General features: G+C 43.3%; 1 protein-coding gene across 7 annotated transcripts in view; it reads left to right on the top strand.

The window, feature by feature from the left end:
- znf423 (zinc finger protein 423) overlaps positions 1–25,992 on the top strand; it is a 188,404-nt gene that overhangs the window by 36,799 nt on the left and 125,613 nt on the right. For 6 of the 7 annotated variants that reach the window (XM_017305362.2, XM_008412529.3, XM_008412528.3 and 3 more), the window contains one exon: positions 6,656–6,844. In XM_017305362.2, coding sequence (XP_017160851.2) covers positions 6,656–6,844 — 189 coding nt within the window. Of the gene's footprint in view, positions 1–6,655; positions 6,845–13,307; positions 13,529–25,992 lie in introns of those variants that run through there. The other variant, XM_081608336.1, reaches the window with a different exon arrangement.

Below are 25,992 nucleotides of genomic sequence, written 5' to 3'. Positions count from 1 at the left end.
TAATTTTACCTAAAAGAAAATAATATCACTGTTTGAAGTGATTTTAACACCAGGTAATAAAAGTGCAACAGTTGTGGAATCAAAAATGTACATTTTTTGAGTCAGTGGCACAAAAAGTCCTGAGATTTCTTTAGAAATTTGCATTGGAAACTTGACCAGAAATACTTGGTAAGATTTGCTTTTGCAGTGGAGGTCAGGGGTCAACCCCTGCCTGACGCAGAGGAGTTCAGGTATCTAATTATTCTAGCATTAAGAAAGAAAACTAAGTAATTAGAAAAGGTTTTCTGTGATTCAAACATCTGGATTCAGCTGAAAATGTCTTTCTTTAGTCACTGATGAAACTAGAGTCCCCTCCCTGACGGCCTGGTTTATGTCTGGTAAAATATGTGCTTTTTGAGCATTTACTTAATAAAATAATCTGCCAGATGTTGCTTATTTAAAGCATTGGTTGTGTTTTGAAGCCCAGCCGATATCACAGATGCTCTGATTACAGTAAGCAGTGTGTATGAATAAATAATGCGGCGCAGGACTGATGTGAACCCGGCGGCCAGGTCAGAGCGGTGCGGGTTTCTATTACTCAGCTCCGCTCCTCTGAAACCCGCTCTGCTGCACAGCAGAATGAAGGCCTTGTGCTGAAACTGTTGGGTTTCTAAACATCCTCCTGGAAGCTCGACACACACCTTTTCAGCCGCTTTGATTCCTCCTTTAGCATGTGGACTGAGACGTGCGTGTTTTATTCATGCTTGGCCGGCAGAGCTGCAGAATGTGTCCCAGACAGGCCGCAGTACCTGCTCCTGTTTGCCAAATCAAACACGGGAACCTTTTGCAGGATTACAGCATGTTTTATTCCCCTTTAACTCCCCCTCCAGCTCTGCCGCTCGCCTCCTCTGCACTTCTATCACCCCGGGGCGGTTCAGGAGCGTCTCCCCGAGTTCATTACTTACCGAGGTTTCTTCCCACAGGATGGATGGGCGTGTTTGGTGGTCGCTGACTGTGTGCGTTTGATTTTTTTCCTGTTTTACTTTGTGCATTAACTAGCTTAACCTGGCAACTGCTCACAGCAGAGAAATGAAGCCAGAGTCCGGTTTGAGGGTAACTAACTAAGCTGGGAGTGTTTGAACTCAGATCCTCCAGTTTGCTTTAAGGCTGCATTCACACCAGCCATGTTTAGTTCGCTTTAATCCAACTTTAGTTTGTTTGCCTGGAAGGTCCGATCCGATGTGAATGTAAATTATTATTGTTATTTTACCATGAAGTGAACTCTGATGTGGCTTCAATGCATATGTGGAGGCGAGCGGACTGGAGAGCGCTCTAAAAGGAGGAAGTGGACTACAGAGCTGGGCATTCTGGGTAAATACAAACGTGCGAGTCGAGCGCTAGCAGGAGAAATGACTTGTACTCTTTCGCTAAAGACAAAAGAGAAATCCTTCAACCACTAGAATCTGACGCCACTCCATTTTTGCTGCTAAGTGTCTTCTTCAGAAGTTTTTGTGTTGTTTCTTTCAGTGGTTCTTGGTGCAGCGCCCCCACAGGTGAGGAGGGGAATTTAGTTCATTTGACACAGTGTGGAAGTGAATCAAAGCAGCTAAAAATATAACAAATGTTGCCGTTTTGGTCCCAAATCGAACAGATTCTACCGGACAATCAGGTGTGAAAACAACCTGTATAGTCCAGCTATGTGAGCTGACATGGAGCAAGTTCTCCGTCTCCATATAATCTGTGAAGGTTAGAGCTTTATTATCACTAAGCTGACTAATTACTTCTCTGAACTTATTTTGAATGTGTTTAATGAGAGAAAACACACACGCAATCTAATAAACACAGCGATGCTCTGAAAACACACTAGCCTCCACATGTGAGCCTAACGAGCGGTGATTAGTGGGTCCCAGCTAGGCGTGGTTCGGCTGTGTAACATCATTTCTGCACGGTGGACTCTGCTAATTCACTCCTCTTTATCTAATTACCCAGGGTGAGCATGAACACACTTATATGCACCAATACGCTGCATATAAACACACACACACGCACACACACATTCTTAAGCAGCACCTGCATGCATCTTGTTCTGCAGATATGCAGAATGACCTCATTATTCCTGTTATATATTTATATTTTCATCTGTCAACAAACATTTCCTTGTCCTCGGGTTACAGAGACTGGTGGAGACAGAAGAATAATGCTTATTATCTTTACTCTAGAGACTCACCGCCTCATACATTATGTCACACAGTCAGGCCTGCTATTTAAGGGCCAGTTGTTTTTCAACTGGGATGTGCCGGGTAGTTATGAACTGTCAGTATCTTCCTACTTACCCTTTTGCACAAACATTACTTGAAAATGTCAAAATTGTTACTCAAATGTCTGGTTTAATATGAACATTCAGATTTCTTTTTCTGTTTTTCACCTCAAGCTCTGTTTGTGTCAAAACTGTTTATTTTAGCTAAACATCAATTCAGTTCAATTAAATTCAAAAATGCTTCATTTATCCTAAAGGAAAATATTTCAAGTTGAGTAAAGTTACTTAAGTTAAGTAACTTGATGGATAAGTATCTTAACTTTTAAGTAAAGACGCTTTTCTAAGTATCCTTAAAGAGCTTTTCATGCACGTGTGATGGAAATGCAGCTAGTGTTTGGTTTAAAATGAGAAAATGTGGAGAAAACAGGATTCCTCCTATTTTCTGATATTTTTTCATTCCTCCTAATATGACATAAGAACCAACTGGGTGTCTGTTTGTGAGGTTGGAATCAGGTATTTAGCCCATTTTCTGTGCGTCTGACTGAGCGCGTGCAGTAATGCCTGGTGCAGGAACAGTCTGTGACTCTGAGATAATGGTTTCAGGAGCGTAAGTGTGTCTGCAAGCGGCTGCAGCTGCACGTCTCACCAACATGAATGCAAGAGATATTTGCTGGGGACCAATGTCATAGCATTCAATCAGCAGCCAAACAGGCAGACTGCTCTGCTCCCTCGGCCCCGATGGGAGTAATGTCTGCCTTCATTAAGTATAGGCCTGCTGCTGCTTTCTGCTGGAAATGGGCTGGGAGCGTCGCGCTGGAGATGAAGGGAGGTGTGGAGACTTTTGTTCAAAATGAGAGAGAAAGATGAAAAGTTCATTCTGGAATGTGAAAATTTACACCGAAATGAGCTCAAGTAAAACTTCCTAATTGTGTTTTCTAATTTGGTTTTCCTAAAATGGGACATTAGCAGAGTTTCCTTTACAAATGTGCGCAAAACTTTGTCGATTTTCTAAGAATTTAGCAATTGTGATGTTTCCAATAAGTAACAAACGCAATTAAAATCGCATGTGGATAGAAAATATTTATGTTTGACGAAGCTTGTGAAGCTAATGGTGTATTTAACTCTGCTGCACTGGTGCAGAGTTATCGAATCAGTTTGTAATTCAGTACATTCATGTCTGTTAATAAGTCAGTTCGGCTGTTTTTCTGTGCGCGATCGGATCGGTACCAGCCGATGCCAAACCTCAGATATCGGTATCAGAAGTGATAAAAGTGGATCGGTGCATTCATCCCTAACTAAGACCTCCTGTGTGAACGTAGCCTTAGCTTGGCTCAGCTTTTATGCTGACACCGCTCCATCAACGGCACAGAAAGCGACAAACTCTCACCGCCTCTGTAGGCTAACCGGGACCAGAACCCGATCACAGCGTCTTCCCGGAGCCGCGTGGGGGTCAGCATTCCTATGAAGCCTCCGGAATCGGCTTCCCTGGGAGATCCGTAAGAGGAGCCGTAATTATCCCGTCCCTGAGCGGAGTGAGGTGGGTGGGCGGCAAACCGACGGAGGGAAACGCTCCCAGCTGCGTGCGCCGTCCGTTCGCACGCCCAGCTCTGGTTCATCGGCGTTCCCGAGTCCAAATGAAGGGATGAGATGAAGAAAGGAGAGGCGGTTACGCCGGAGAGCAAGATGGAGAGGTTTCATCTGTCTCTTTCCTCTGTTGCTATGACAGCAGGTTGTGTTGGCATGCGCTGGCGCTGGCGCTGCCCTCACCTCTGGCATCAGGGCGCCCCAGGGAGGGCGTGCACGTAGCGTGTGCACGTAGCGTGTGCACGCTCTGATTGTTTCCATGTAATGATTCCCAGCTAAAATGTAGAAGGAAATTATTTTTTTTTAATCAAACGTTTTTATGTTTTGGCAGCTAAATGAAGAAATCACAGCAGAAACACTGATGATTGCGTTTCATTTTTAGCGAGACGTGTTTGTGAGCACGTGCACGCTCACGTGCACGAGGGGCTTCTCCCCGGCCAGACGGCTCTCCCACCACTGGACAGATGGCCAGCACCCTCCCATCCCTCCATCCTTCCCTCCATCACTGTCCTCTCTCTCTCTCCTGCAGCACCGCTGATCGCCCCAGTCCCTCGTTCCCCACCTCCCACAATCCCTCCATCCCAGCGTACCTCTACCCATAATAAATCAAGGAGCGGAACCCGGTTCTGTCCCTATTTCTCTCTTTAAAGCAAGGCTTTTTTCAAAATGCTTCATGAATATGGAAAGCAGTGGGATGGAGTTGGGTTATTTATGTTTTGAAAGATTAAAAATAATAATTTTGGTCCCGTCTCTTTTTGTTGTGACTGAACCAGAACCACGTGGCGTCTTGGTTGAAGGAGGATATTTAGTTCACAGCAGCCATATTCTGTCTGCTTTAATCGGACTCTGGTGTGAATGCGCAAAACTGATTTGTACTAAAATGCAAACTGTGGTCCAGCTACAAACCTCGGTTTGGATGAAGTGATCTCTGGTCTGGTTTGATTGTGAACACCAAGCAGGAAGTGGACTACAGAGCAGGGCATTCTGGGTAAATGAAACCAAAACAGACGTGCTAATCTAGCGATAGCTGTAGAAACGAGTTGCAGAAAACAAAAGATAAAATGTGATGCTGCTCCATTTTTGTTTAAAAGTTGCACTCATTTCTTTTTTTTAGAGGTTTTCTTCAATTTTCTTGGTGCATTGCCCCCCACAGGCGAGGAGGGGAACAGGTTTATGATTAGTTTGGATCGTTTGACTCGATGAGAAGAACCGCAGCAGCGGAAAATGTTCCAAATGCTGCAGCTTTGTTCCCCCTTCAGACTGAGTGAACCCGACTGTCTGGTGTGGAAACTTCATGGAAAGTTGATCGATTAGATCAGTGACAATAAAATCAATGTGTTGTAAAGTACTTGTTTATGTTTCTCAGTGTTTTCCAGAACAAATGCCCTAAAAGTTAAATGTTCTCTAAAGTTTCTCCTAACCCGTTTATGATCTCATTGTTGCTCTCAGGTTCCAGTGTGACCCATTTAAACCAGCATGTTTACTGGTCTGTCTGCTGGTTTTGCTCAGACAGTTAAATGTTTCACCGTGTTTTATAAAAACTGGTTTTTACTCTCAACAATCAGACTTTATTAAGAGTTTCTGATCTCTCCTCTCCTCTCCTCTCCTCTCCTCTCCTCTCCTCTCCTCTCCTCTCCTCTCCTCTCCTCTCCTCTCCTCTCCTCTCCTCTCCTCTCCTCTCCTCTCCTCTCCTCTCCTCTCCTCTCCTCTCTTTACTCTCCTTTCTCTCTCTCTCTATCTCTCCTCTCTCTATCTCTCCTCTCTCTCTCCTCTCTACTCTCCTTTCTCTCCTCTCTACTCTCCTCTCTCTCTCCTCTCTTTACTCTCCTTTCTCTCTCTCTCTATCTCTCCTCTCCTCTATCTCTCCTCTCTCTCTCTCTCCTCTCTTCACTCTCCTTTCTCTCTCTCTCTCTCTCCTCTCTTTACTCTCCTTTCTCTCTCTCTCCTCTCCTCTATCTCTCCTCTCTCTCTCTTCACTCTCCTTTCTCTCTCTCTCCTCTCTCCCCTCTCTCTCTCCTCTCCTCTTTTCCTCTCTAGACCTCAGAGTCTTCAGTGTCAGTCCTGTTGGATCCTCAGCATTTATAATGTGATAATAAGGTGTGAAAATGGAGACACAATGGAGCGGTGAGGATTGGGCCGTCGCAGCCCTCCGCTGGTGTCCTCTCACACTCTGACTGCTACCAGAGCGCACACACACACACACACACACACACACACACACACACGCACACACACACACACACACACACACACACACACACACACACACACACACACACCCTGTCAGACTGATCTGGACCGGGTTGATCTTCTCTCTGCTCTGGTTAAACACTCAGAAACATCCAGTTTGTTCAGGTGGAAGAAACAAAATCAGCAAAAATAAAACATGCGTCTGTTTGGTATTAGAGCCTTACTAAGGAGATATAAAAAAAATCCTATTGCAACTTTATTAACATTATTTTGGCTTTATTGTCAAAATATTGACTAAATTTTCATTATTTCAGCTTTATTCTTAGATTTATTTCAAATTTATTTTCCTAATATTATGAATTCTCAAAATATTGACTATTCTAATATTACTACGACTTTATTTTAACATGATTTTGACTTTACTCTCATAGTAATAAAACTTTATTTTCAAAATATTGACTTTATTGTCATATTAGTTTGACTTTATTCTTGTGATGTTAAGACATACAATAAGGCTTTCTCGTATTAGTATCACTTTATTCCCGTCATTTTGGAAAAATGAAGTCCTTAGCCCCAGTGATCCATCATATTTTAGTAATTATTTCATACGCTCTGATTAAAAACCCTTTCCTCGTTTATCCTCAGACGTTCCGGCGCCCAGCAGAGAGGCGGGGCTTAAGGACGGCCAGGGGGGCGTGGCCGAGGACGGCGAGCAGGAGGAGCGCGACGACGACGACCTGGACGACGAGTCCATCTTCACCTGCGATAACTGTCAGCAGGACTTCGACTGCCTGGCCGAGCTCAGCGAACACAGAACCAACCACTGCCCCGCCGGTGAGACAGCGCCCGGTTCCGGTTCTGGTTTTAGCGCAGCGCTCCCAGTGTGACGCTGCGATTAAACAGGCTGCAGGTTCTTCAAACACTCGGGTGGCTCGGTGTTGGAGTTTCCTTTCTGCATACCGTTGGCTATAATCAGTAATATCCACACGCTCCGCTGGGACCGGCACAAAGGCTGCTGTTGGTACCGCTGTAATTAATGGAGCGGCTGAAAGGAACGCGACAGGCCCGGCTGGTTCCCCCAGATTAATCCGAACGCTCCAGTCGCGAGCCCACACACACTCCGCCTGCCTCGGTGTGTGTGTGTGTGTGTGTGTGTGTGAGGAGGTGTGCAGTTTAAACTTACAGATGATGTAACTTTTAATCAGGTTCAGTCTCATCTGACAGCAGAGGTCCGATTTTAACGTTTTCCAGAAAAATTTAAAATTCATTTCCAGACTTTGGTTCTTGTTCCTGTCGTCTAAAAGTTTTATCCTTCCTTTCCTTCCTTGCATTGTTCCTTCTTTCCTTCCATTTATGTGTCCTAGTTCACTACTGTTCTTTTCCTTTCCAGTTTCCTTCCTTCCTTCCTTCCTTCCTTCCTTCCTTCCTTCCTTCCTTCCTTCCTTCCTTCCTTCCTTCCTTCCTTCCTTCCTTCCTTCCTTCCTTCCTTCCTTCCTTCCTTCCTTCCTTCCTTCCTTCCTTCCTTCCGTTTTCTCTTTCATTCCATTCTTGTTTGAAGTTTTCTTTATTTTATCTTCTTCTTTCTTCAATCTTTTCCTTTCTCCCTTTCCTTTGACTTTTCTTTCCTTCCTTATATCCTTTCTTTCCTTCCTTGTGTCATTTTTTTGTCATTCTTCATTTCCTTCCTTTTTCCTTCTTTTGTTACTTCCTTGTGTCTTTCTTCGGTCCTTCCATACTTGGTTCATTCCTCTTTTCCTTCATTTTCTTTTTCATTTATTCCTCCTTTTCTTCCTTCCCTTTCTTCCTCCCTCCTGCCCTTCCTTCCTTTCTTGATTTTTCTTACCTGTTGTCATTTCCTTCCTCCCTCCCATCCTTCTTTCCTTTCCTTCCTCCCTCATGTCTTTCCTCCTTTCCTTCCTTGCAGTATCATATTTTTTAAAACTCAACCATGTAAAATGTTAGAAACTGTTATTATAATTCATTTTTGATTTTTTTTTTAATTTTTTTAAATCTGAATTTCATTTCCACCTCTGGATCTTAAAAAGTCTTAAATCTGAGTTGGTGAAACCTGCAGAAACCCAGCGTTGCTCCTGATGCACCAGCAGCTTTCAAAATACAGTTTTCCATCAGCAGACCCTGAACAGAGGAAAGAAAATGCAAGATATAACATCTGATATATGCAAACACCTATTAAAATACAAATATACACATAAGACTGGCTAACTGCTATAATTAGGCATTGAATAATAAACCGAAGGAGAGAAAAATGCCAAAAATACCAACATGTTGTTAAAATATTCTTATATCTAAACAGAGACGGAAGCAGGAGGACAAACTTTTCCTGTTAAACCAGCTGTTTTAGATTAATTCAACAGGTTATATGAGGCTAATTCTCTGGTGTTGAAGCTTAAATCTTCCCAGATCCAGCTGCAGTTTGCACCGGTCTGTACCGATCAACACCCACATGCAGCAATCTCCATAATCTGTCATTAACCAGGTGGTTTGATTTTCTATAAGCCGTGCTGCTGTTCCTGTTTCTGTGATCTTCCGTATGTTTGCTCCCGGCCTGTGCGTAAACACGCAGCTCCGGTCGTCTCCGCCGTGTCGCACTCAGACTCCCACTCAGAGAGCATCACACTGGGCTGCTGTCAGAGCGCAGGATGTGGCCTGTGATTTCAGCACAGGAGTCTGTGGAGGGCTACATGTTGCTGAGCGGGAAAACCGAGGGAGGGAGGGAGCGGAGAAGAAATGAAATGATAAACCATGTTTTTCCCTGGAGAAGGAGCGGCTGAGATTGCAGCGTAATCCCATGGCTCTGCAGGATCTGCCGCACTTGGATGCAGGCTTTTTGTGTACTTGTTTTCATATTTGTGCCGCTTGGTCTTTAACATGTGAACTGCTGCTGCTGCTGCTGCTGGTGCTTGTGGCGGGACGACCCGGTTCTGGGGGCTAAATGAGATTGGACACAATGAAGAATCCTCTTTAAGTCTCTGGAGGCTCCTGGGAGTCGGGGCCATGGGGCAAAGATGCTCAGAAATGCTCGGAAAATGACGGGAAACTCGCAGTCTGCCGGGGATAAACACACGCCAGAGAGAGAGAGTTGATGTGTTTGTGATCTCTGCAGTTTGATGTTTGTCCCTGAACAGAAACACTCACACATCAGCCATGTTGATGGATGGGGCCATCTCTGAGGAAAATTGATCACTACCATGTTAGTTAGCTTTTTTAAAGTACAACAAATTGTTTACATATTTGTTAGAAACGTCTCCATGTTGTGACAGTTTATGATACGGATGCAATCGATCTCGAGGTGCTACTATTGCCTTCTGAAGATAAAAAAAACAACCAGTCAGAGCCAAAAGGAGGGTCTTAGCGCTGTCAATCAATGTCGTCTATATGCTGCTAAATGTGCTAATGGCAGAGAAACAACTTACTCTGGTTGATTCTGGTCAGCACTGGGAGAAGGAGCTCGATTTGTATTGTCACACATTGTCTGTCTCAAACTGTCACAACATAGTGACAGTTTCTACAAAAATTTAAAAAATGTTTTTTATATACTGCAGCTTTAATGGTGTTTTTACACCCGATAGTCCAGTAGACTCGGTTTGACTGGGGACCAAAATTGCAACATTTGTTTCATTTTCAGCTGCTGCAGTTCTCTTTAACACTAAACTGTGTCAAACAATCCAAACCCTTTTAAAAACCTGGTTTTTAAAATTGCAACATTTGTTTCATTTTCAGCTGCTGCAGTTCTCTTTAACACTAAACTGTGTCAAACAATCCAAACCCTTTTAAAAACCTGGTTTCCTCCTCACCTGTGGGGGGCGCTGCACCAAGAACCACTACAGGAAATGACATGTAAACGTTTAAATAAAACCCTGAAATCAACTTAATTCTGGAGTGAAGTCAGATTTTAGTTGTTTAAAATTGAGCAAAGGTCTTTTTGCTTTCTGACCGAAGCTCTAATCTGGTGAATGAGGAAAAATCAGCGACAGAGTTATCAAAACTCCACAACTATGAAACCATGAGTGAAAAGTTTGCTCTGCAGAATCACTTCCTGAAGCAGAAACAGGTGCAGGTGAGTGTTTAATGACACATTTGATCCTGCTGAGGGCGACTGACACTTGTTGGGTATCAACATGGCTGAATCTGGCACGTTAGCATTATCTTCTGCTAAATACCATGTGAGTGTAGCACTGAAGTCTTAGTGTAGCTAATGTTTTATTACTGCTTTAGGGTTGGTGCAGCTAACCTTTTAGTCAGAGGTTCCCAGCACTGAAAACTATTTTATAAAGATGTGAAAGCAGTGCTTAGTAGTTCATTTCATTGCAAGTTTTAGGCCAGAAGTACCTAGTGTTTGTTTAACTGGTTAAGAATTGACTTTAAGGAAGATAATTCATATTATTACATCCTTTGCTTTTTTTTTAATAACCAAGGTTGGGTATCTTGCAGGGTTTCAGCTCAGAGCAAAGCTTTGAAGAAGACAGTTTTCTGTATTCCTTGAGCAGATGTTTTATCTTCAGAGCTTTTCTTTAGCCTCAAAGTTTTACTCCTAAACTCTGCGGTACTAACTGGGAGTCAGTCACCTGCTCTTCACAGCTTTATTTATCCTAGAAACTGAAACAGACTTTTAATTTCATTTTTTTCTTTCATTAAAGGCGTTCTTCACATTGAAAAGTAATGAAACAGAACATCTGTGGTGATAACACTGACGTTTGATCCGTGATGCTTCCTGATTGTTACGGTTTTCCTGACACTCTTTAAACTTCTGGTCATATTTGTGAATTTGAAGGTTCAGAAAAGGAACTTTAAACGACTTAATGATTATGACATTTCCTGATATTGCTTGAAACTTGCATTTCCCGGCCCCGGTCTTTCTGCATGGAGTCTCCATGTTCTCCCTGTGCATGGTGGGTTTTCTCCTGGTACTCCGGTTTCCTCCCACAGTCCAAAAACATGACTGTCAGGTTAATTGGCCTCTCCAAATTGCCCCTAGGTGTGAGTGTGAGTGTGTGTGTGCATGGTTGTTTGTCCTGTGTGTCTCTGTGTTGCCCTGCGACAGACTGGTGACCTGTCCAGGGTGACCCCGCTTCTCGCCTGGAACGTTAGCTGGAGAGGCACCAGCAACCCTCCTGACCCCGTTGGGGACAAGGGTGTAAGAAAATGGATGGATGGACTTGCATTTGTGTCTTGAGTCTTGAATTAAGACGATGCCTAATTGACAGGAATCACCACATTTTCGCTACTCCATTGTTTTGTTGTGCTTTAAATGGAAAACGAGAATAAAAGACATATTTTTATGCAAAGGCTGAACAAATCTTTGCATTTTTAATTAGCTGTTCTCAGTTTTTTATCAAATTTTAGTTGAAACATGAACTAATGTGAGTCCCAGGTGGTGTTTCGAGAGCGCTGTTCGTTAGCAGCGGCGTTCAGCTGGTATCTGTTATGCTAACTACACTGTGGTAGTAAAATGAGTCCCAGGTTAGCAGCTAGCCGCTGCATGCTGCAACACTGAATGGGTCCCAGGTGCGGGAGTGAAGCACCAAGTAATTCAGAACCCACTCCAGCAGAAGGCCTGTAAAGAGGCTCCATTAATTTGAGTGGAAATTGGACAAACACACGCAGACACACAAGCGGCGGCTGCAGATCAATGACGAGTGCGAGCTCTCAAACACGCACATACCCACAGACACCGCGCGTCTGCTTAATGGAGCGCTGCCTTAATGTGCACGAGTGTGATAGCTCAGCTGGCCGTGTGTGTGTGTGTGTGTGTGTGTGTGTGTGTGTGTGTGTGCGTGCGTGCGTGTGTGTGTGTGAGGGATATAAGGATTACGTGTTTCTGTCTCTGCAGCGTTGTTGTTATTCTGCAGCGCTGCAGCTTTAAGCCGCCGTGCGACGGCTGGGGTTGAATTATGGATCAGTTATTCAGGTTGTGTGTGACCCCGCATTCGCTCCCTGTGTTGCTGTTCATTACATTCGGTTAGATCTAATTAGACATAAACAACTGTCGTACTGTTTTAATCAGACCTGAAACAATCTTGTATGTTGGATATCCTCACCGTACAGTTGGTACCAAACACATAACAGTAACTGCAGGCCTCAGAGGTCCTATGATTGTGATTTCAATTAAGTTTTTGAAAACCTGTTAAAACTTTGAATTCGATCTAAAAATCTGCATGTTTAAAAAGGCGACTAAATAATCATTCTGGACGCTTCAGTGTAAGAGTTTTGGAATGAAATCCTCAGCATTCATCCGTCCATCATCCTCTGCACGGCAAAAACACAAAATCAAACCAAGTATTTTTGGTCTAGTTTCTTGTGCAAATATCTTATTACAGTTAAAATAACACAAAACTAACTTACAAGTAACAAGATATCCTTGTTTTAGATCAATAGTTCATTAATACTGATTAAAAAATGATATTTACGCTGGTAGGTGATTTCACTTATAACATTTTCCCCATGTTATAAGTAAATAATTGGCCAAAGGAACTAGAACTTTTTAATAAACATTGAGGAATTATTGACCTAAAACAAGCTTGTATATCTTGCTAAAAGTTTGTTTTGTCTTATTTCAAGTGTAGTAATATATTTGCACGAGAAACTTGATCAAAAATACTTGGTAGGATTTTTTTGTTTTTGTGGTTCATTGAGAAAACGAGTCCAGGAGAGAAACTAAACCTTCATCCTCCTTGCGACTCTCCATGTCATTCCCAGGTGACCCAGGGAGTTCCCGGGTCAAAAGCGATGCATCGTCCCTTCAGCGTCTCGTTTCAGTGGAATTCACCCATAAAACCAAAAGGTGGCGTCCTGATCAGATCATTCACCTCCCTGAAATTATTTCACTGTGAAGAAACTTAGAAAGTTTGTCAGCAGCTTTTATCAGAGATTAAATGTTGCAGCCCCCTAAAAAGATTGCACCCTGGGTGCTTTGCCACGTTGCTTATAAACAAACAAACAAAAGAAAATCACCCCCAAGTGTTGATGGTTGAATCAAACTGTGTGGATCTCCAGTTGCTTCCACTAGAAATGTTTCAGATTTCGTCACATGACGTCTGCTCGCTCCAGCTCTCAGTTCTGGTTAGACCGTAATTTGTGTTGCGTGTCTGCCCCCTTTTAGTCCTGGTGGGGTGTGTGTGTGTGTGTGCGTGCGTGTGTGTGTGAGCCCTGGATATGTGAGAGAGGCAGGCCGAGAGCGTGAGTCGAGGGAGTGTTGATGGGTCTCAGTAGGAGTCAGAATGTGGAGCAAAGGCTCCCCGAGGAGAGGAGGAGCGGAGAAAAACCTCCTGCAGATCAAATGGAGAACATTCTCTGGCCGAGCACACATGAAAACACACACGTATCCCATCAGGGAACGCCGAAACGCTTCCCCGAACTGCCGGAACGCTCCAAGGTTGGGTCAATGTGAAGTGTTTGGAGATTGAAACCGATTTAAGAGCTTTGTGTTTGGCCGTTTTGCCGATAAGCCCTCCACAGAAGAAGAAGAAGAAGTGCGAGAAGGTTGTTAAAGATGAGCAGGTGAGTAATGCTGCGTTCCAGTTGCTCTCAGAAATGGGGGATTCCGACTTTCCAGTCAGAAAAAATCAACTGGAACGCCCTCTGAAGTCGGAGTTTCCACTGGGAAACCGAGAGCAGCTCGGACTACCCCCAATTACGACTCCTAAGGTCGACTTTGGGTTTCAATATGGCCGCCTCTTTCGTCAGCAGTAGTAATCTGTGATGTTCATCTTGTAAGAGACGTGCGTCTTAAATCAATGTGTCATGTAGCACCTGCAACTCCAAGCTGAACGGATTCAACGTTTGTCTATGGAATGTAAAATGTTGCTTGTAAGCGATACTGCAAGCGGTGTGTATGGTCGAGTTTGTGTTTTATGCTGCGTTCAAGGCTGAACTGGGAAATCTCAACTTCCACTCAGAAAAATCAACTGGAACATCCTCCATAGTCGGATTTCCTCCAGTTAAAGGTTGTAACACTGGCAATATGGCCGCTCCTCGCATCAACTGTAGTAAGTTGTTATGGACACGTATTTATTTTGTAAGATTTAAATCAACGTTTCATGTAGCATCTGCAACTCCAAAATGAACAAACCGAATCTGGTTGTTTTTGGAAAGTAAAGAAAATGTTTGTAATAGGTCCTGCTAACAATGTTTATAGGTGTCACCATTTTAGAGTTTTAACTTCTTAAAGCTACTGTATGTAATTTTTATTAAAAGATATGTTTATGTATTTGTTAAAACTGTCACTTTACTACAGAAATACACTGCTAGGTCAGAAACAACCAATCAGAGGAGGGTCTATCATTGTCAATCAAGCTCATGTACATGCGCTCACACCTTCCTGCATGCTCTCTGCTACGCTGCAACATCTCCCTGACAGTTGATCCAGTCATGAATGCTTGCTAGCAAAGCCACTGATGACGGCCTATAAACCGTTTATTTGGGACAGAAAGTTGTTTCTCTGCCATTAGTACTTACACGAGGTTGATTGGCAGCACCAAGACCCTCCCCCTGGCTGTGATTGGCTGTTTTTGATTGGGATTGGATGAGTTTGATCTTTTCACAGACTCTATGTCTCATCCTACGCTGCCAGGACGTAGTGACAGCTGTAACATGTAAACAAACATTTATAATTGTTACTTACCGCAGCTTTAAGTAGCCATCGCACCCAGCTCAGAGTTCCCACTTCCCAGGTAACTGGAACGCAGCATAAGTAAACGAGGGAGCTGTCCGTCAAGGTGGTGGGCAGAAAGCATCGCTGTCAGTGACAAATAGCTCGTCATTAACCCAGCTAGCTGCTGGGAAGGGGACACAGGAATACCGAACACACTCCTTCTGCTCCGAGTTGCACTTTTCCTCCCTCACCGGTGGATCAGGAGACAAAGGAAGGAGAGCAGGAGGAGGAGAGAGGGGCCTTTAGGTGGTTCTCCCTCCTTTGGGATGTCCTCCCCCCTGCAGAGCTCTCCCCGTCTGTTGCAACCTGCAGACACACACACACACACACACACACACACATACCTTGCTGTGTCTGTCGTCAGGAAAGCAGCCGAGTCCTGCGAGGCCGAGACTCTGATTAGAACCACAGATCATTTTCTAGAGCGGAAGGACGGATGTAATCCGAACCAGAATGACTCTGATCTCCATCTCTAACCGTTGTTTCAGTGGCGTCAAACATTTGTGCTGCAAAACGTTTAGTTTGTGCCGATAGCATCTTAAAGATACTAATCAATGTTTCCAGATCATCTGAGGTCAGCCAGCACTGCCCATGTATTTACAAAGTCAAATGAAATATGGTGTCAACTGTCCTACATTCGTGCAGCACGAATTTAAGAAAAATGGTTTCCAGAGTTCAACCCCCAAACCCACATTAACAAAATCAAACATTTCTAAAAATTCATACTTTGTGCTGCTTTGTGCAGCTAAAAGTTTGATTTGTGCTGCTGATAAAAGGTCATCAGAGGTCAACTGGCCTTCCCTACCACATTTACAAAATCAAACAATATATGGTGTCAATCCATTGTGCTGCATTTGTGCTGATTTGTGCAGCAACAAATTTTGTTTGTGCCGCTAGCATTTGAAAGATATTGATAAATGTTTTGAGAAATCATCAAAGGTCCCACATTAACAAAATCAAACAAAGCATTCTGGGGGATTTAGGCTTTAGCCACTCAACCTCTGCCGCTTGCCAAGTAAGGTTGGTGGCATCAACTGACTCTGGTTGACCTTTGATGACCTCTGGACATTTTCTCAATATCTTTCAAATGTTAGCAACACAATTTAAAAATTTTTGCTGCACAAAATGTATCAGTTTTGTTTGATTTTATTTATGTTCAGGGGAATGACGGGTGGATCTCTGGTGGATCGTTCAAAATCTTAAATTATAGCGGCACAAATGAAAGAATTTGCTCCACAAACGAAGCACAATTTGTGCTGGAAACTATATTTTGTTTGATTTTTGTAAATAAGATGGGGGCGGGCGGTTGACCTTTGATGACCTCTGGAAACTTTTATCAATATCTTTCAAATGCTAGCAGCACAAATTAAATCTTTTGCTGCACAAACGGACAACAAATTACTTTATGTCAATTATGTTTGATTTTGTTAATGGGCGTGGGGAGAGCAGTTTGATCTCTGGCGTGCAGAACCTTTTTTTTTAAATCTTAAAAATTAGAGCGGCACAAACGAAAATTTTTGCTGCACAACTGATTGACACCATATTTGTTTGATTTGAAGAAGGTGGAGGGATGGGGGGGCTTCTTCACTCGGGTCCCGCAGATTCCTTCGCTGAGCTCCTGGCAAACACACAAGTGCGCAGCACACACACACACACGGACACACACACACGGACACAGCTGGCTGCCGCTCAGGTTTTCCAGGGAGAAAGCCGGAGAAGCACCAGAGGAGAAGAAGAAGAGGAGGAGGAGGAGGAGGGGGTTTGGGGGTGGCGGTGCTACGGAGAAGTCATTTTTCATCACGGGGTTCATTTTTCACCGCAGAGTTCTCCCAGTCTCTACATCGCTCTATTTCTCTTTATCTGTCCTCTCCTCCTCCTGTTCCCCTCCCTTGATCCCGCTTTGTCTCTCTTTATCTTCCCTTTCCTCTCCCCACCACCCCCTCCTCTAAACTCTTCCCATCCTCTCTCTGTCTCTCTCTTTTTCAGCCTACTTTCTCCTTTATGAAATATGGATGGGAGCAGTTTTGGGCGCGCTGAGAGGTTTGCAGTCGGAGGGAGGGATGGATGGAACTTGGGAACCGGCGAGAAAACGAACGGAGGAAGGGAGGGGAGTCGGTGTCTCAGCAGACGTGCCTTGTGCATGCACCTAAACACCTCACTGAGCAATCTGTCAACATGTCAGCAACACATGTTTGGTAAAAAAAAAAAAAAGGGAAGGAGAAGAAGAAGGAGAGGTGGGAAGGAAAAAAAGTTTCCCCCTCCGGTGGGAGTAATGGCTCCCACCAGGACTCTGGAAATGCTTTGAATTCAGCAGATTTCTATTGCGGGGTTCTCCCCCGAGGCCCTCTCTCCCTCTCTCTCTCCCTCTCTCTCTGTTTTTTTTTTTTTAAACCATGCCTGCATCTCAGAAATTTGAGACCAAGGACCCCTGGGGGCGTCCTTTCATAATGCCTGAAAATGTAGGGTTATATTGTGTGCTCCTACCCATGGGGCTTTTATTAATACCTGTATTCACTGCCACTGGAAATTACACAGGCGGCGCTGCAGGGTCCCGCGCTCGCTCCAGGAAGGCAGAAAGGCTCTGCAGGGACGTTTTCTCTCTTTCTCCCCTTCCTCCCTCCTCTTCTTCCTCCTTCCCCTCCTACTTTGACTCTCTTCCCTTTTCTACTTACTTAATGCAAGAGTGAAAAAGAAGAATTTGCCAAAGGACACAGGGAAGTGAGTGTGAGTGTGTTGGCACCGGCCAACCCTCTTGTATTCATCCCTACTTTGCTCCGAGGAAAAGAAACACTCGATTAAAAATGCAGTTTCCTTCATCCTCTGTGTCCTTGTGTGACTGAGAGTAGATCTGGCAGCGAGTAAATATTTGTGAGTGAAGTTTAAATCCATCGTCCAGTGCAGTGTGTGCGGTTCATTAGAATTCGATCAGCCGAAGGCTTTCTCTCACTGCGTTTACGCATATTGATCCAATATTTACACAGCAAGTTATAGAGATCTACATTTACATTTTACTGAATAAATAAACTGGGATTATTATTTTTTTGCAGTTTTTATTCAACAACCAGGAGGATCTTATGCTTGTTGCTTTAAACCTGGATTTTTATTGCGACTTGTTGCTTAGTTTAAACACCTTTAAGTCCACAGACCATCAGTGTTTCTCGGTTTTCTTCAAATTAATAAAAGTGAGATGATGTCAACATTGAAGATTTTAAAAAAAGTGCAATTTTATAGCAAAATGAACATCTGTAAGCCTGTTTTAAGTTGCTTTAAATAAATAAAAATGTATAAATGGAAACAAATGATAGACTAAAATTAAATCTTTAACATGTTAAAAATAAAGTTTTCAGAATGTCGGAACATTTGTGTCCACACACGTCGGAAACACCTGCAAACAAAACTGAAATCTGCTTGAAAAATAGATTTATAGAGAAAAAAATTTAATTGGAAAAATGTAAACAAATGAAAAAGGATCAAATATAAAAATATTTAAAATATTTTTTTTTAAATCCATTCAAAGCTATAAAAAAAATATAGATATTTAAACCCCTTTATAAATGGTTAAAAATAAAATAAACAATAAGCATCTCTACTTCATCAGCCTGAGGAAAACAAATTACAGAGAGTCTTCAAAAAAGTTTCTGATAAGAAGTTGGTTCTTTTAATTTTATTTTGGAGCAACAGTTTAAAAAATCAGCTTCTGTGACATCGCCACCTGTTGACAAAAGCCTGTTACTGCATGCAGCAGGATTTCAGCGCTGGAGCGACCTCTTCCTGATGTGAAGCAAGCTGAGAATTTATTTAGCTCCTCTTGAACCCAACGCGGCCGAAGGTCAGCAGCGACGCTTTAAGACATAAACATGGAAACAAACGTCTGATTAGTTCGGCTCTCAGAACTGATGTGGAAGAAAAACACTTTACTAAGTGGTAGCCTCAAAGCTGGAGCGAATAAAAAAATGCAAATAAAAAAAAAAAACTTTTTTAAATATAACATTTTAGTTACGTGTGTTAATCATATTTTAAATCATTATGATAAAAGATGCTAAAATAACATACTGATATGCTATTTGCTATGCTCATTTTTCTGATTGGCTGCCAAATTTTGTGCACAATATTTTGCTTTTTAAGTTAGCGAGAAATAGAAAAGTTTATGAGATTAAAAAAACCGAAGGAACCACCCAGCTGCGCTGCTCTGGACAACAACCTTCTAAACCCCCTAATAACTCATGGACGACTGAAATCAGAAAGTAGGAGGCAGCAAACATTATAAAGGAATGTAAAAATTATTGAAGATAATAATAGACTCGGTTTGATTGGGGATCAAAATTGCAATATTTGTTACGTTTTCAGTTGTCAAACAAACCAAAGTCTTTGAAAATCTATTCCCCTCCTCGCCTGTGGGGGCGCTACAGCAAGAACCACTGAAGGAAATGACTCAAAAACTTCAGAAGAAAACACTGAATGCAACTTCCTACTTCACCAAATGTGAACAAAAATGGAGTAGTGTCAGAGTTTAGTGGTTGTAGGATTTCTGTTTTGTTTTTGGTAAGAGATCTCAAGCCATTTCTCCTGCTAGCGCTGGGCTAGCACGTTTGTTTTGATCGTATTTACCCAGAATGCCCTGCGCTGTAGTCCACTTCCTGCTTTGGAGTGGGCTCTGAAACCGCACAAGAGTTCACTTGAGCTGAGACCGAGGTTTATTGTAGGCGGACCAGAGTTAGTTTTTTTTTGGTCCGCATCAGAGTTTTAAACGTTCACACCTCCCAAACCAAACCGGACTTTCTAGTCAACTGGATTGGAGTTTAATTAAATCAGATTAAACCGATCTGGTGTGAATGCACCCTAAAAGCCAATTCTTCTTTACATATTTTGCTGCATTGTCTCAAACAAAAGCCAACTTCCGCTTTAGCAGATTCTTCCTCCATAAATCCCAGGTTCCTTGAACGCAGCATATGGATAGAAGTGTATATTCGTTGCTCTCCTGCAGACTCTAAGACCCGGCACAGGCTCAGGGGTTTCCTACGTAGCGAGGCGTCCTGGTGGATCCGAGCTCTTCTGCGTGTTTTCAGTGTTTTCAGAGAGTCGGCGGGTCAGGATAGAGCCGTCATGGGGCCGTGTGGGGCCCCCTTCATATGTGTGTACATGTGGGGGGTGTTTGGATAATGAGGAACAGGCCATTGCCTTGGATTCCTGCACCCCTGCCAACAACCCTCCTGCTGCCATCTGGGACGTCTCGTTTTTTTTCCTCCTCTTCCTCCGTCTTCTTCATCTCGTTCCTACCTTCCCGACTGGAACTCATCCCTCATCCCTCAACCCTCCCTCCGTTTTTGCACACCTCTCTCCTCTCGGCCCTCGTTCTCAGAGCCCCCAGTGTCTTCGTCCCGCCCCCCCGCTGAGTTCTCAAACTCCAAACTGACCACATCCCTTCCTCTCACCCTCTTCCACCCTTCCCCCACTGCCTCCCTCCATTCTCTCCCCATCATCCCTGCTCCCTGTGGAGCTGGCCCCAAAGCTCTGATCCCTTCCTCCATGCCCCCTCCAAACTCCCCACTGTGCCCTCCGAAGTCGCGCACACACACACACACACACACACACACACACACACACACACACACACACACACACACACACACACACACACACACACACACACACACACACACACACGCACCCTGTGGTAGCTGGCCCCAAACCAACCCTTCTCTACCTCCCCCCTCCTCTGTTTTTCCACTTTCTTTCTCTCTCTCTCTCTCTCTCTCTCTCTCTCTCTCTCTCTCACACACACACACACCCTGTTTGATGCTTTGGATTTGATATGCAAGATGTTTTGTTCTTTACTTCTTCTGGTTTAAATTAAAGAATAATCGCATTGATTAGTTTTAGGGAAATAATTTTAATCATATTTTTGAATCTAATCTTCTCACTGCAGAAACACAAACATCTTTCCAGTATTTTCGGTCCAGTTTCTAAAGCAAATATCTTTGTACTCCTGAAATGAAACTAACTTAGAAGTAACTTTTCAACTTGTTTTAGGTCAATAATTTTTTGAGTACAGATAAAATATTTCCAGTTTCACTGGCAGATTTGATGTTTTTCATATTAGTGAAGAAATCTGCCAGTGTAATTAGTATTTTTATTGACTCATAAATCCTGCTGAGAACTTGCTCCTAAGCTGGTTTGTATTGTTTCAAGTGTATTAAGATATTTACACAAGAAGCTGAGCAAAAATACGTGTTACGATTTTGCGTTTTTTCAGTGTAGATGCAGGTTGCAGGTTAGGACTGTGCAGCAAAACCGATGTGTGTTTTTTTCTGTTTTAGTGAGAAATTATTTAAAGTAATGAGACATTTCTGAGCAGATTCTGTTGAGACATTGAAGTTTCTGTGCTCTGGATTTCAAGAACTGGGAGAAATAAGTAAATAGACGACGGGGGATCTGTCATTTTTTCATGTTTAGGTCCATAAACATTAATCTGAGTGTGCAATCTTTATTTTCCATCCACTTCTTCTGCTTTTTGGAGGTTGTTTCCTGAGGTGATAGATTTAAACTACAGATTTATTTCCCCCTAATAAAACATTACAGCTCCTGCTGAGACACAGACCAGCTCTGGGTTTACTTTTAGTTGGACCTGCCAGCAGAACACTGCAAAAACAGAAAGTCTTACCACGTATTTCTGATTTACTTTCTAGTGAAAGTATTGAAACTTGAAATAAGACGAAACTAAATGGAAAGTAACTTTTCAGTTTCAAGTCAATAATTCCTTAATATTGATGAACATTTGTAGTAGAAAGTGAGATAATCTCATAGTTTTAGTTATTTTAAAATCTACATTCTTTCATTACCTGTCACTCTGCTGCTGTTACACCTGAATTTCTCCGCTGAAGGAGAATAAAGGACGTTTCTGTTTTTCTGTTCTGACCTGGGAACAGTTTGAAATCACCCAGAATGGAGAGAAGAAAGTCTGTTTCTCTGATTTGTTTTTTTGTGCTCATTTGTCTTAGATCAGTGGTTCTTAACCTTTTTTGAGGTACCGAACCCCCCAGTTTCATATGCGCACTCACTGAACCCTTCTTATGATTGGTTAAGCAATGTAACGTGATCCTCTGATTGGCTAAGCAATGTAACGTGATCCTCTGATTGGCTAAGCAATGTAACGTGATCCTCTGATTGGCTAAGCAATGTAACGTGATCCTCTGATTGGCTAAGCAATGTAACGTGATCCTCTGCAGCAAGTGATGGCAAAGCGGGGCGTCATCACGACTTTACGCAAGTGTGTCTTTACCTCCGCGGCAGAGGCTCCGCCGAACCCCTGAGACCGACTCACCAAACCTCTGGGGTTCGATCGAACCCAGGTTAAGAACCACTGTCTTGGACTAAAGGAGAAAAATCAGCTATTAATATGCTAATTGCTGCATATTTACGCTTCCATTCTAGGTAGCAGCAGAAAACTTTACTTCTCTTTCTTGAAAATTTTTTTTAATTACAAACAAAATCATTTGCTGAACAATTTTTGTAGTTTTATTGTGAACAAACTTCTGCCTTCTGTACTTCTTCCGTTTACCCAAACTGCGGGATGTTTTGCTGTCAAGGATGCGGCGTGCTTTATGTCCGACACAAAGGTGCATCCAGGTGCACGTGCACACTCGCATGCGCGCTCACGCATCGGAGTGGCAGCCATGGCAAAGGGCAGCGTACCGCAGGGAGAGGACCTATAATAGTTTTAACCCAGTGCTCAGGTGTGTCTCTCCTTTGTCCGGCCAAATGTCAGAGAAAAGCAGAAGTAGGTGGGGGAGGGGCAGGAGAACATGGATGGGAACTTTCATCTCCACTGCAGGTGAAATTTTGATGCTTAAATCTGAATCTGATTTGGCGAACGGCTGTTTTTTTGTTTTTTACTGTCTGCGCCGACGTTTCGCTCCGTTCTCTCCTCTCCTGAACAGATCCCTGGGGAACCACGAGGGCCAAAACTCTGCCAGGACACACACACGGCACGCACGCACACACGCACACACACACACACACACACACACACACACACACACACACACACACACACACACACACACACACACACACACACACACACACACACACTCACCCCCAAACTGACGTCAGCTGCTCCGGGCCTTCTCCCCTGGGTGCTACCAGAGCCCTTTGTTTCCAAGCCCCCCTCTCCATCTCTCCTTCCACTCCTCCTCATGTCTCCCCCTGTCCTTTGTCCCTGGAAATAGCTGTCCTGCTTACTGCCTGATTGGAATTCACTTCACTCTGTGAAGTCACAGGGGAGGGCCTTTGTGTCCGTCATTATGTGTGCACATGCATGCATTTTTTTTCTTCTTTTTTTCATGATGATGAGGGCATCCATATTTCAGATGCATGTGTGGCTTATAAACGCTGGAGGTTGCTGAGAAACATTGTCCTGAGCTGGAATCTGAAGTTCAAGAAGAACATATCTGTTAAAAAGAACAAGTATTTTCATGAATGAAATGTTTCATACTCTAGATCAGAAAATGGATCAGTGTTTCCCTACAAGTTCAGAGATAATCATGAACTTTAGAGGGAATGTCTGTATCTATAAAAATGATCTGAAACATTCTGAGATATGGAAACTTCAAAAACATTTTAATATACAGATAATAACGGTGTAAACCTTTCAGCTTATTAGTCGGGTTGTTTGGTTAAAAGCAGATGAAAACTTTAGTTTTCTGTTCTGATTTAAGGAGCCATCAGTTTCTGCACATCTCAGGTTTTCAGGGAGTTTGTTCAGCTCTGAGCAGCATAGAAACTAAATGCTGCCTCCTCTGGCTTAGATCTGGTCCTGCACATCTTTAAACACCCGGTGGCTCCGCATGGCTCATATTTCAGAAGCAACATCCATCCATCCATCCATTTTCTTACACCCTTGTCCCTCAGTGGGGTCAGGAGGGTTGCTGCTGCCTCTCCAGCTAACGTTCCGGGCGAGAGGCGGGGTCACCCTGGACAGGTCGCCAGTCTGTCTCAGGGCAACACAGAGACACACAGGACACACAACCATGCACACACACACTCACACCTGGGGACAATTTGGAGAGGCCAATTAACCTAACAGTCATGTTTTTGGACTGTGGGAGGAAACCGGAGTACCTGGAGAAAACCCACCATGCACAGGGAGAACATGCAAACTCCATGCAGAAAGACCGGGAATCGAATCCAGAACCTTCTTGCTGCAAGGCAACAGCTCTACCAACTGCACCACTGTGCAGCCCTCAGAAGCAACAAATGTAGTAAAAAGAAAGTAATTTCAATCCAATCACTCTGTTCAAATTGATCCTATTGAGCAGAAAAAGGTAGTTGGTTTCAGTTTATAGTTCAAATTGATTAAAAATGAAACCCGGCTGATTGCATCAAGTCGATTTCAGTTCCCTTAACTTTTTTTTTACTTTGTGATGGAGGATTTCCAAAACCGATTTGTCTTTTTTTTAATTTATTTTTTTCACCAAGGTCATTCAAAAGTAACCCAACTGAGTTTATGGTACGTGGAAATCAGATTTCTAACTCTGTTGCTCCATGTTTTTCTGTCTAGCTTATGTAGTTTGAATTTTACAGAAACATCTTTAAGCAAAACCATTTTTTTTTTTTGCTTTGAATTTTCCGAATTTCACCACTGAGGAAAAAATACAGGATATTTCTGTTCTGTTTCTAAGTTGGTTCTTGGCTGTAGCTGAATTTATTTAAAGATAATTTCTGCATCAGTAAAAACGTTTTGGGTCAAATCCTGCAGAGATTGAATTGTCACCTCAAAAGAAGTGATTAGTAGAACAAGACAAACTACACAACAATGAGGATCCTGAAAATACATTTTCTTCTTCTGGTGCAAAACCACCTTCAAGATTCAGAAAGATTCAGAACATGAGCGCCGGTAAGACGGCTTTCATCTCAACTCTCCAAACTGGTGTTGGCAAGAAAATATGGCCTAAATGGGACCAATTATGCAAAATTCACATTTTGAACATTTTTCTATTTGGGTCTAAAAGCACTTAGAAAAATGAGTCGTGTCAAAAACCTTCCTGTTGTTTAGTCATATTTGTTGGAAGCAGCCAAAAGGTTTGGCTCCAACAAACCTGAATCCTTTCTGCACCATCAAGTTCAGCATTAATTTTTGGTTTAATTCAGGTGTTTTGGAGCCTTGATGTGTCTAAAAGCTGCAGGTCAGTGGGACCAGAGGACTGGAGCTTCAGATCCCTGATTGAATCCTTTTCTTTTTAAAAGCTGCAGTGAATTTCTGAGTTCCTGTCACAGCTTTAAGTCCCTCCACCTGCAGATTTCTAAACTTCTCAGTATTTATTCTGCTGTTTTTTTAAATCAACATTTTCCAAGCAGCCTCCTTTTCATTGTGTTTTCTGGCTGTGTGTTTTTGTGTTCATGCATTTTTCTGCTCCCAGCAAGAATCCAAGTATTGGGGTTAAGGAACAAGAGAATTCCTCCTCTGTGGTCCCTCTTTTCCTCCCCGTCTCCGACTCTCCCCTCCGTCTTTGTGTCTCTCTCTCTCTCTCTCTCTCGGCCTCACCCCTGCAAGTGGGATGTCTTAAAATATTAACCGATCTGCTCCTCTTTTTTTTATTTTTCTTTTCCAGATATGATAGAAAACATACTTGTGAATAAGTCAGGAGCAGAGCTTGCTGGGGAGAGCAGCGAGACGGATAAACAACATAAGACAAACAACAGCACAGAAGAAATGGGGAAGGAGAAAAGAGGCGGAGGGCTTTTCAGCCTTCCATCAGCTTATCTTCCAAAATCACTTTATTTAATCGCTTTTCCCGTTTTTCTCTCACGTTGCGTTTATTTTCCTCATGCTAATGAGAGCCGCTTTGTTCGCTCAGGTGAATCTGAGTGTCGGTGGGACAGTTTGGTTCTGTGGTGGCGTTTGTGGGGGTATTTGGGTTCCCCTCCTCCTGCAGGCTGCCAAGCAGCACGGCCTGCGAACCAGCAGATAAAACAACGTTTGTGAAGTCAAGAAGAGCGCAGTTTTGTGTTCAGAGATTTGCAGTCGGCCGTGTTTGCAGTGCATGTGGGTGTTTGGTGTGTGTGTGTGTGTGTGTGTGTGTGTGTCCTCGGAGAATAGTTTGTGAGGTGGTGGGGGGTGACAGTGACAGCTGCAGAGGGGATCCGGGAGGGCTGACTGCTCGCCGCCTGATAACGGGGGGGAATCGCATCAGAGACACAAGAAGAAGAAGAGGATGAGGAAGAAGAGGAGTGATAATTCTGCAGTGCAACATGAACGCCTCAGACGTGAAGCGAGACGGGGATCAGGACAGGAACGCCGTTCAGTTCTGGT

Source organism: Poecilia reticulata, chromosome 6, assembly GCF_904066995.2.
Source record: "Poecilia reticulata chromosome 6, P_reticulata-male-v2, whole genome shotgun sequence".
NCBI classification, from domain to species: domain Eukaryota; kingdom Metazoa; phylum Chordata; class Actinopteri; order Cyprinodontiformes; family Poeciliidae; genus Poecilia; species Poecilia reticulata.
Note: the sequence above shows the minus strand (reverse complement) of the source record. Positions and strands in the feature narration are given on the sequence as shown.